Consider the following 11,980-nt stretch of genomic DNA (forward strand, 5'->3'; position numbering starts at 1 on the left):
AGGAAGCTGGATGGCTTTTTCAGGAAACCTGGCTTTGAAAGAAAGAAAAATGTAGGGAAGAAAGTCACAGGACTAAGTTACTGGGGATGTATGATATATATTTTTTAAAGATTTTATTTATTTACTCATGAGAGACACGAAAGAGAGGCAGAGACACAGGCAGAGACTCCCCACAGGGAGCCTGATGCAGGACTCAATCCCAGGACCCCAGCACCTGACCTGAGCTCAAAGCTGATGCTCAACCACTGAGCCACCCAGGTGGGGACACCCAGAGAGGATGTATGATATTAATGTATTCCACTTTATCTCCCCAATTATTTTTTCAGTGATCAGAAATGAATGACCAATCAGACAAAAACAATTCCACTCACGAGGGACACACAAGTCAAAGTCCTCCTGAGAAAAACTGTCACATTGGACAGAAGCAACTGGTATGGCAAATGGATATTAGGGTTTCATGGTATTTGGAGAGGTCTCAATTTGGAGATCTCTGAGGTGAGCGTGGACTTGGGTGGAAGGTGGGTCCAGTCAGGATTTCACAGGAAGGTTCTCTGCTTCTCTATGAATGGGACCTTCCCCTTACACTTTCCACTCTGGTCCCTGCGGGGCTGGTCCCATTTCACATGTGCCCCCCCTCCTCCACCCCCCCGCCACTTACCTCTCTTGATTTATAGCCCAGTGTTCTGTGCAATAAAATCCTGCCCTTGAAGAAGAGTATTTTAAAAACCTTTGTTTTTTTTTCTTCCCTATTATGTGCTGGTCATAATTCTAAAACTTTGTATATATTAATTCGCCAAATCCTTCTCACAAACAAGATGCTCCTGTTAGCCCATTTTGCAGAAAGGAGACTCTGAGGTTCAGAGAAGTGGGAGCTGGCTGGAGGCATGCCACTACCGAGGGGCAGCGCCAAGACCTGGACACAGCTGGCCTTGCCCTCAGGTCTCTGTCCCCAGACTCTTGCTATGCAACGGAGAATGGTAATCGATGGTATGGAGTTGCATTTTTTCATGGCCATACCTAATCACCGAGTTGTTTCATGAGGTTAAGTTTGTAAAGCAAACCCATACAAACACACACCGCGATGAAAATGTCAAGAAACGTGTGTATGTTATCTTAGGCAGCCTGGACTAGTATCAAGCTCAATGGACTGCCGATCAGGCCGCGACTCTGTCACTGGTTTGTACACTGGTTTGTACAACATCCCCTTTTGTTTCCAGGTAAAATATTTCATCTGTATGTCCATCAGCCTGTGTGTTTGGGGGCCATTCAGATGCTTCTCTCCTAAAATCCTTGAGCAGGGCATGCCCTTTCCTCATGACATATGTGCTACATTTTTGAAATAAGGTATCAGGATTTATCAAAGCATCTTTGTTGCTTGTCTCCATTAGGCTTGGTTTCCCTTCCAATTGTAAATGGACCGTTTCTTTTGAAAATTTCCACTAACACTCTAGAAAGCCATTCTAGGAAAATTTTCTTTTTCAAGTGTGGCTTTCACTGAGAGCGGATCTTTCAGGCTTCATACTGCCTCAAAGCCCTGATGGAGTCCACACACCCAAGTAATGACTGTTTTGAAACCTGTTCGAGAACATGGAATTCAGGGGGAGGGGCCGTGTGCACCTGGGGTTCTCACTGTGGTTTGAGGTGCTTCAGACGCTCCACCTGGGTTTCTCAAGCCAACAACTGCAGGACTTTACTCCCTTGTTTTTGTCCTCCATAAAACGCTAATTCTGACTTTCATCCCCACCAGATTTGAGAAGCCACCGGGTATTTTGCAAGTACAAAAGAAATTTTGTTCCTGCTTGGTTTATATATATATAAAAACAACTAAGCAGAACAACAACAACAGCAATACACACACACATACATAATACATATACATAATATATACATATATATATAGCTATTTATATTTATAAATTTAATTTATTTATTTGTTTATTTATTTTATTACTTATTTATTAAAGTAGGCTCCATGCCCAGTGTGGAGCCCAATGTGGGGCTTGAATTCACAACCCTGAGATCAAGACCCAAGCTGAGAGGCACCTGGGTGGCACAGATGATTAAGCATCTGACTCTTGATTTTGGCTCGGGTTGGGATCTCAAGATAGTGAGATTGAGCTCTGTCCTCAGCAGGGAATCTGCTTAAGACTATCTCTCCATCTCTGTCTGCCCCTCCCCTTCCTTTAAAATAAATACATAAATCTTAAAAAAAAAAAAAAAAAAAAAAAAGACCCAAGCTGAGATCAGGAGTTAGAAGCTCAACTGACGGAGCCACCCAGACACACTCCTTTATTTATATTATATGAGTTTTATACTATGGATTTCTTTATTCAGAATCCCCTGCTTTGAGGAAATTTACAACATCTTTTGAAATGTGATGAAATTAAGCTGTTTATTTCTCTAAGTAAAACATCTGTACTTTCATGACATTATGGCAAAAGTTACAGAAGGTTTATTTTGATACAACATAAAACAAAATTATCCAGTTCTTACTACAGAAGGTTTATTTTGATACAACATAAAACAAAATTATCCAGTTCTTACTACCAATATATGTTATTTGTTTCATAGCAACAGATAGAGCGGCAGTTAAAATGCTTGGCGTTTCAAAACCCGGGCCCACAGGTAGCAGACTTCAATCCTGAAACAAGGCAGCAGAAAAAGAAAGCTCGGATGTCAAAGATGAATGAGTATTTTTCTGTAAAATACAAGTAAGATCATGATTTCTTACATTTGATTTGTGGGATTATAAAATACATGAGTTTTGGCAAAGGAGAGGTTGCCTCTTTTTTATGTTTTAAAAATATCTTTTCTAAAGTACAGTATCACCCAATGTGTTTGGAAGTTAGTAACTTCAAGAAATAGGCAATAATCCCAAACTAGGAATCAATTTTTTTTAAAGAAGAAGGAAGGAATCAATTTTTTTCAAGAAGCCCTTGGATTAGAGTAATAGCTTCAGTAAGAAAGATGATGAAAAGTAAGAAAGATGTATCACCGGAAGGAGAAATAATATAATCGTGGGAATGAATTCAGGTATCAAATATGCAAGGATATATCATAAGTGCAATGATTGCTGATATAGGAAAGATGATACGGTTCAGAGCCAATGGCTAAGAAAGAAATCTTGAGACATCTTTGGTACAAAAAGGTGGTTTTATTAAAGCACAGGGATAGAAAGAGCAGAAAGAGCTTCACTGGGGTCATGAGGAACGGCACATTATGCACTTTCAAGTTGGAAGGGGGTTATGGATAGTGTTAGCCTCCCAGGTATTTTGGAAACAAGGTTTCCAGGATCCTGAGGGCCCTAGCTATTGTTGGGAAAGGTCATTTATTACTGTTTAGTAAACCTTCAGTCATGAGTCCATGCAGATGTATGTCAGTGGGTCATATGCTTGGGGATGACTGCCAACATGGATCTTGGTGGGTAGAGATAAAGGAAGTTTCAAAAGGAATTGTTATATGTTAAAGTAGACTCACAGGGTCCTGGGGGTTGGGCTAAGATTGCCTTTTGCCCTTAGCCAAGAATCAACATCAAGGCTGCTGAGTTCCCAGAGGACTGTCACTCTGCCTATTTCAAGGACTTGTCAGTGGGCTGTAGGTAGTAAAGAAATTTAATAATTTTTTCTGCTTTGTTTCCGACATCAATTATTAGCACATCATAAGTATAAGCAAACCCTAAAGAAAAAGATTGATGAATTTGACTATATCAAAATTAAGAATTTATGTCCATTAAAAGACACCTGAAAAATAATGAAAGACAAACCACAAGATAGGAGAAGCTATTTATAATTTGAAAGATTATGTATCCAAAATATATACAAGTCAATAAGAAAAGGTTAAACATCCAAAGAGAAAAATGAACCAATCAACGAACAGGCATTTTGTAGAAGAAAAGGTTAAGAAACATTCAGGATATGGAATCACAGGGCAGCCCCGGTGGTGCAGCGGTTTGGCGCCACCTGCAGCCTAGGGCGTGATCCTGGAGACCCTGGATCGAGTCCCACGTCAGGCTCCCTGCATGGAGCCTGCTTCTCCCTCTGCCTGTGTCTCTGCCTCTCTCTCTGTGTGTGTCTCTATGAATAAATAAATAAATAATCTTTAAAAAAAAAAAAAAAGGATATGGAATCACATCAGTGTAGTACAGGGCAGTGCCCCACTTCCCCAGAGAGGCAGTACTTAGTCTGATAATGTCAATGTTGATGAAGCTATTGGTCATGAACTTAGTCTAATATGGTGCAACCACTCTTTAAAAAATTTTAGTATCACCTATATACCTTATGACCTAACATCTTCACTTTTGCTTATATATCCTAGAAAAACTCTTATACATGTACAACAGGGGACATGTTCAAAAATTTCATAGCATTGCTATAACAATAAAGAAAATAAGATAGCAATAGTTGGGGATCCCTGGGTGGCTCAGCGGTTTAGCGCCTGCCTTCAGCCCAGGGCGTGATCCTAGAGACCTGGGATCGAGACCCACATCGGGCTCCCTGCATGAAGCCTGCTTCTCCCGCTGCCTGTGTTTCTGCCTCTCTCTGTGTGTGTCTCTCATGAATAAATAAATTTTAAAAAATCTTAAAAAAAAGATAGTAATAGTCAAAATGCCCATCCATAATGGAAAAGATGAGAAACTTGTATATTCTCAGTGGAATATACAAGTTATACAGTGGAATGCACATAGAAGTGAAAATATTTGAATAACAGCTAGATGTACCATCATGAGTAAGTTGCAAATCACGACATAGGGAAATGCAATGTGCTTGGGGATTCATACACATGTAACCGAAACAGGGAGATGATTTTTTCCCCACCCAACACGGGGCTTGAACTCACGATTCCAAGCGCCAGGACTCCGAGATCAAGAGTTGCATGCTCTACCAACTGAGCCAGACAGAGACTTGATTTTTGTAACCTGATTTTTGTAACATGATTATGACATGATTTTTATAACAGCAAGCTGTGGTTCCTCTTGGAAGGTGGGGTTGAGGGATGCAGTGGGCAGGGCATGAAGAGGATGTCAACGCTGTTAGACCCTTTATCAGTTTGGGCAGTGGGGATGTGGAGGTTTGCTTCGTCTTTTTTATTTGTGCATGTATGTTTTGCACGCTTGTGTGTGTATGATAATTCAGAATTTTATAGAAGATAGCATCAGGTGGGCAGGAAATTATAAAATTTGCCTGTTGGTATCTGAATTAAGGTGAGGGAATAATTTGGGTTGAGGCAAAGGGACCAGGACAAGGTCCCATATGGGCTCTCCGGTGGCTTCATGACCACCCACTCCCCGATTTCCATAATGGATTTTAAATCCCCTGGTGTGCTGACATCTGAATCTCCTGGTGGGCTTAGCAGGGGGTGGGAAGCCCTCCTGCCACGGATGAAGTGCTTTAAATATCACTCTTCAGTGGAAGGTATTCCTGTGGAAGGGAGAACATGAGGCGTCAGGCAGCGAGTCTCCATAGCGATCCTCTGTTAGGGATCCCTGCTTTGTTAGGAGAAGGAAGGAGGGAAGGAGAGGGGAGAGCATTACTGTGTCTGCTTCAGGACAAAGGGTGGAGAAGTCTCCTAATCTCACCACACGAGCTGAGGGCCAGCCTTTTTTTTTTTTTTTTTTAATTTCCAATTCTTTTTTTTTTTTTTTTAAAGATTTTATTTATTTATTCATTTAGAGAGAGAGAGAAGCAGAGACACAGGCAGAGGGAGAAGCAGGCCCCATGCAGGGAGCCCGATGCGGGACTCGATCCAGGGTCTCCAGGATCACGCCCTGGGCTGCAGGCGGCGCTAAACCGCTGAGCCACCTGGGCTGCCCTTAATTTCCAATTCTTAATAATGGATATAGGCTGTCCTGAGACACTTTTCTTACACTAAGGCTTTCAAGCAGCTCAATTTTGAAAGGGTTTATTTCAAAAGAACCTGTATTTGAGAGGCTGGTAAAATTCTTGTGAATGCTTTCGCCTCCTGGACGATGGTGGGGCTGGCAGAGGAAGGGTGGGAACCCAAAGCTGGGGTGCAGCCCCTGATGAGCCTCTAGCAAGGAGCTTCTTGCCCACGCACAGCGCTTACCAGGGGTCCCACCTCGGTCACCTGCTTTCTCCCTCCGCCCTGGGTAATGGGCAGAACCAGAAAGGAACAGAGGCAGGGGCCCCTGGAGACTGTTAACAGAGGAGGGGTGTGTGTGTGTGTTTTCCCGTTGATGGAACAGAGACAGTTCTAACATTTATCTTAAGTCATTAAAAAACAGAATCATATTCACCAGAGTGCTTGTTTGTAGAAAGAAAAAAGTGTAATTTATCAGGGAAAGTTCTTATCAGGAATGCTTATAGTCTTTTTTTTTTTTTAAGGTTTTATTTATTTATTCATGAGAGATAGGGAGAGAGAGAGAGAGAAAGAGAGGCAGAGGGAGAAGCAGGCCTCCTGCAAGGAGGGACTCCCGCCTCAGTGGGACTCGATCCCAGATCCTGAGATCACACCCTGAGCCAAAGGCACATGCTCAACCGCTGAGCCCCCCAGGCGTCCCAGGAATGCTTATAGTCTTAAAGACAAGTTGGGGGCAGGGCATTTGTAGGAAGAAGCTTCTATCCAGCTGGTCTTTATAACCTGCTTTGGTGCAATATTACTCTCCCCGGCACGCTGGAAGAACGAAGGGTACTGTCGGGGACTAGCCTGGCCCTGTTGGAAATTGGTAGAATTTCGACGGGGCACCGCTGCGAGAGACTATTCTGAAGCGTGCCCGGGTCATCCTTGGGGTGCTCTTTCCTAGGAATTAAGGGATCGTACTTACGAGGTTTGCTGCATGCTGGTTCTTTTTTTTCCATGCTGAGGAAACTGGTCCTGTCATCTGTTTTCCTGGCAGAGTCAGGAAGAAGTACGACAGAAGTGGCAGGCTGATGTGTAATGACGCTGATCTGTGTGACTGCCTGGAGAAGAACTGTCTGGGCTGCTTCTACCCTTGCCCCAAGTGCAATTCCAACAAGTGTGGGCCCGAGTGCCGCTGTAACCGACGGTGGGTGTACGATGCCATTGTCACCGAAGCCGGGGAGGTGGTCAGCTCGCTGCCCTACCCCGTTCCTGACTAGGAGCTGTTGCACCGGCTGCTTTGGTTCTTCTCTACAGCCAAGCCAACCTGGATTTTAGGGCGTGGGGAAATGTTGGGAAGGTATACGGAAGACTCCTCTTCTCTGCAGCTACAGAACAGTGTAGAATGGGCACTCACTCTGGGGCCTTCTCACCGTGTCTTCTCAGACGGCTTCACTTTGTAACCAGAGGCTGACAGCGTCACCTCAACGACACCTCTATCTCTGCTCTCAAGATGAAAATCTCTTTACTCTTCACTGCCTGAGACAATGTAGTTTTAAGATGTTCAGAATTCCGCAGCTGAGAGCTTTTCTTACATAGCACACAAAATCATAAATTAATAAGACCCAGTTACCCTTACAACCTTACCTACCACCACCAGTTCCAAGCCAGAATTGCTCTTTCAGTTATAAAAGACCCCCAACCCCCATGCCTTGTGATTTTGCACTGTATACCCCATAGTCTTATTTTTTATTAATGTTTTGATAACAGTAAAATTGAATTTGGTAACACTTGTCAATATTTTTATGAAGAATTTGTACTTATATAGCTGGACTTGAATGTCCTAAAAGCTAGTGGTTTACTTTTTTTTTCCATTTCAGGATCAGTATTTTCAAAATTTTTTTCCAAAGGGAGGAAACAAGTTATTACGTAAAAGTGAATTGTATGTTAGCTCATGTTGATATGCAGTTGATTTGACATGTGATGTGATTTTTCTCAATTCCGATACATCGTAGGAGGTATACAGAAATTTGAATTAAGGCTTCTTTGGATTTGTTTTTTTGTAAGATTTTTATTTTTAAGTAATCTCTAGACCCAACACAAGGCTTGGACTCATAATCCTGAGATCAAGATTTGCATGCTCCACTGACTAAGCCAGGTACCCCTCTTTGTCAGTTCCAAAAGCATTCATCTCTGCACAATCCACATGTGCCAGGGAAAGTTCCTAATAATTCTTGACTTGTTACTTGACAGGATATTTTGGGACTAAAACAACAAAAATCCTAAAAGCCATGCTATAGTCACAGCATTTTCCTGTATGTGTAGCAGGAAAACTTACTCTGTCTTCCACATGATTTCCTGGGTTTTCCAGTTTCAAATCACTTTCACTGAGCCTCTTCTTACTTTTGTGAGCCAGGTGCATCCAGTTCACTACCTTGAACCATCATGTCCTGCGAAGAAGGCAGAGATCAAGCTGCACGAGCATGATCCTCTGAAATGCTCACCAACACCGTGCCAGTCAAAAGGAGTGGGTGCTTCTTTTGGTTTATATTTTGTTTTGTTTTGAGAATAACTATTGTTTTATAAATGGCTGACCAAGTGCACTGTTATGGCTTATTTATTTTTAGAATCATGTAATTTTAAATTTGAAAAGGAATCTCGCATGTTGTCTAGCTAGTGAAGTAGTCAGCAGATAATAATCGAGAGGTTCTTGTGTGCCAGGCATCAGGCAAGGCACAGGGTACTGGGCTGTGAGCACAGCCCAGCTGGCTCCTGTCTTCCAGGGGATTATAGACTAAAACTCATCCTGTGTTTTATACAACTGAGGATTTAGCCCCAGTGAGATAAAATGAGTCAGCTAAGGACACACAGAAGAGCTGGTAGCCTGTATTTTGAACTCCATGACTAGGTCAGTGTTGTTTCCCTGACGCCAAGTATTTCCCTGATTTGCCTGATAGTAAAGCTTCTTTAACTGCTTTTAAGAATGACCCCATCCCAAACTTCAGGAATCAGAACCTCTGGGGATGAGGCCTGGAAATCCATGCTTGTCATCCATTCAGTCATCCAGGTAAGTCTCATGACCAGATAAGTTTGAAAAACACTGCCTTATCACTAGCTGTCCTATTTTCATGTTAAAAACAAAAATAATCTTAGGCAAATTAACCTTCAAGTATCTTTCCCTTTTGTCTCTTGTCATCATTTATGTCTTAAACATTAGATGAGATAATCTGATTTAAAATGGACCTTTTTTTTTTTAAGATTTTATTCATTTATTCATGACAGAGAGAGAGAGGCAGAGACACAGGCAGAGAGAGAAGCAGGCTCCCTGTGGGAAGCCTGTTGAGGGACTCGATCCCAGGACCCCTGGAGCGTGACCTGAGCTAAGGCAGATGCTCAACCACTGAGCCACCCAGGTATCCCTAAAATGGACCTGTTTAAAAAGTGTGTTGGGAAATTATGTTGGTGAGTTTTCTGAGTTAAGCAAAAACTAAAAGTAAAAGACAGCATGATTACTATGCAAACACCTCATACTGCTTTTATGGAAACCCAGCCAGAACATTTGATGGAGTGCTTTTTTAGAAATCACATTTTTTCATCTTGATCTATTGCCAATTCTATGCATTTTTAAAAGGTCCATGCACTAAATGATCATTGCAAAAATAAATTTATGTGAATTGTCAGATACTTATTTGGCAAGTGTCTAATTTTGTCACAAAATGAACAAAGCTCTCTAGTGATTTGAACTGAATTCAGATTAACAAGGAGTATAGCCGAACTCTCTGATGACATTAACCAAGGAAATTATCAGTAGAACAGGATATTCCTTTTGCTGCTTGGCTCTCTCTTAATGCTGGTGGTGTGCCTTCATGTATATGTATAGAAATTGTAGGTATCAGGTTGTCGTTTTGTAATGCCTTGAAAACTGAAACATATATTTGAGCAGGTCTGCAGTGTTTAGCCATCTAGGATATGTGCTGTGTGGCCAGAGGGTGCCTTTCGCACAGACGGCACTGTCAACAGCACCACCTACAGTTGTTCAGTAAAGCAGCCCTGCAAGCAGGTGTCATTTGATGTGTGGATTTCTTGATTGCCTAGGATTTATTGATTCTTAGTATGTGCTAGGCATTGAGTGCTTTAGATTACCTCATATTCTTGTATGAAATAATGAGAAGAAAATCCTTATATTTTTTTTTCCAATTTTATCTTTTGGGGGGTGGGGAGAGAGAGAGAGAAAGAGAGCATGAGTTGGTGGGGAGGAGCAGTGGTAGAGGGAGAAGCAGACTCCTTTGTGAGCAGGAAGCCCGATGCAGGGCTCAATCCCAGGACCCCAAGATGATGACCTGAGCTGAAGGCAGATGCTTAACCAACTGAGCCACCCAGGCACCCAAGAAAATCATTGTATCTTATTTCTTTTCCTTCCTTCTTCATGGTGTCTACAACAGCAGAAGTCAGTTTTCAGGTTATTCAGGAGAATGGTCTCTAGTTATGATGTAGCCAAGCAGTTTTATACTGTTTCTTTTTTAGAATCTCTATTTTAATCCTGTATTTGGAATATTCTTTTTCATCTTCACAGATTGCCTAAAATTCTTCCTTTTTTCCATGGTACTGTAGAAAGGAAATGACATCATCACTGACATGTCTACGAAGTGTTGATTTTTGTTTAGACTTTGTAGTTTGAGCAGATATCCGCCCTCACTTTGTATGATTGTGTGTTCTTAAGTTGGCCAATGTTTAGGGCATATATAATAAATTCAGAGATCAGGGGCTGAGTTTATTTTTATTTAAATATTTTATTTATTTGAGAAAGAGTGAGAGAAAGCACGAGGGAGGTGAGGGGCAAAGGGAGCCCAGGACCCTGTGATTATGACCTGAGCCAAAGGCAGACATTTGACTCACTGAGCCACCCAGGTGCCCCCAGGGACTGAGTTTAATTTTTTTTTTTTCTCCAACACTGCTTTCAACAGTCGTGCATGCTTAATCAATCCACCACTTAGTGATCCCTCATTCATTTATTCATCTGTTAATTTACTAAGCACTTCTTACTTGCCAGACACTTTATTAGGTGCTAGGGATAGAGCGGGTAAGAAAGAAAGAAAAAAATCATAGGTGATATTAAGTAAAAAGAGAACGTGTCATGCCTTCTGTCAGGTCCTTATCCATCTGCCAGCCTCTCTCCATGTTTCAGAGTTTTATGCTTGTTTTATTTATAATGTCTAGCCTTTTTAGCTGTATTTACTGAGAGAAATAGAAAAAATATATCCACCCCATCTTTATTGGAAGTGGAAGTCCCTTGTTTAGGTTTTGATATACAGGTAATGCTAGCTTCCCAAAAAGAGGGGGAACAGCTATCTCTTTTTTCTTCTCTGGAAGACTTTGTTTCAGATGACATTCTTCTTCCTTAAATATTTGTTGGAAATTGTAGGTAAAGTCATTTGTGCCTGAAGGGTTTGTTTTTTAAAATCCATCTTTAATTAAATTTTCAAATTTTGAAACTTAATTCTCACAAAATTAACTCTTATTATTTATATGCAGAAAATATCTCCCCCACAGTTTAAAAAAAAAGATTTTTATTTATTTAATAATGGGAGACACAGATTGAGAGGTAGAGGCATAAGCAGAGGGAGAAGCAGGCTCCCTTTGGTGACCTGATGCAGGCCTCCATCCCAGGACTCCCAGAATCACGACCTGAGCCAAATGCAGATGCTCAACTACTGAGCCACCTAGGCACCCCTCCCCCACATTTTAACTCTAAACCACTAAAAGGATAGTACAAACCAGTATCCTTTCAATAAATCCCTTTCCCTCTCTTACGTTGGGCAAAGTTGAATTATCTTGTTTATAAACAAAACATCCGAAACTACTTAGAAAATGGAGAGATATTTATACTTGGAGCAGTTTCTTTTTCAACCAACCTTCATCAGAAACGTGTTCCTTAAAAAAAATTAAAAAAATAAAAAAATAAAAAAAGAAACGTGTTCCTTTTCTTTCCTGAGGTATACCTAAGGCTTGATTTAAGAGGTCTGAGTTAGAGGCTCTCTGGCTTCTCAACTAACCTATTTCCAATATGAACCAGTACGCTCCCAGCAGTGACAAATGAGAAACAGTTGTTATACAGCTCAGAATGTGCCAACTGAAATAAAATACAAATTACCTACTTTTTAGGAGTTATTGCAAGCAAGTCCCA

The 11,980-nt window shown here is 41.4% G+C and overlaps 1 protein-coding gene across 1 annotated transcript; it reads left to right on the forward strand.

The window, feature by feature from the left end:
* The first annotated feature begins 335 nt into the window (after positions 1-335).
* ARL14EPL (ARF like GTPase 14 effector protein like) lies at positions 336-11,980 on the forward strand. The gene is made up of 3 exons (XM_077911279.1): positions 336-431; positions 2,572-2,711; positions 6,854-11,980. Exons 1-3 carry the CDS (start codon positions 336-338, stop codon positions 7,074-7,076), a joined length of 459 nt encoding a protein of 152 aa, XP_077767405.1. The 3' UTR covers positions 7,077-11,980.

This window comes from Canis aureus, chromosome 10 (genome assembly GCF_053574225.1).
Source record: "Canis aureus isolate CA01 chromosome 10, VMU_Caureus_v.1.0, whole genome shotgun sequence".
NCBI lineage: Eukaryota > Metazoa > Chordata > Mammalia > Carnivora > Canidae > Canis > Canis aureus.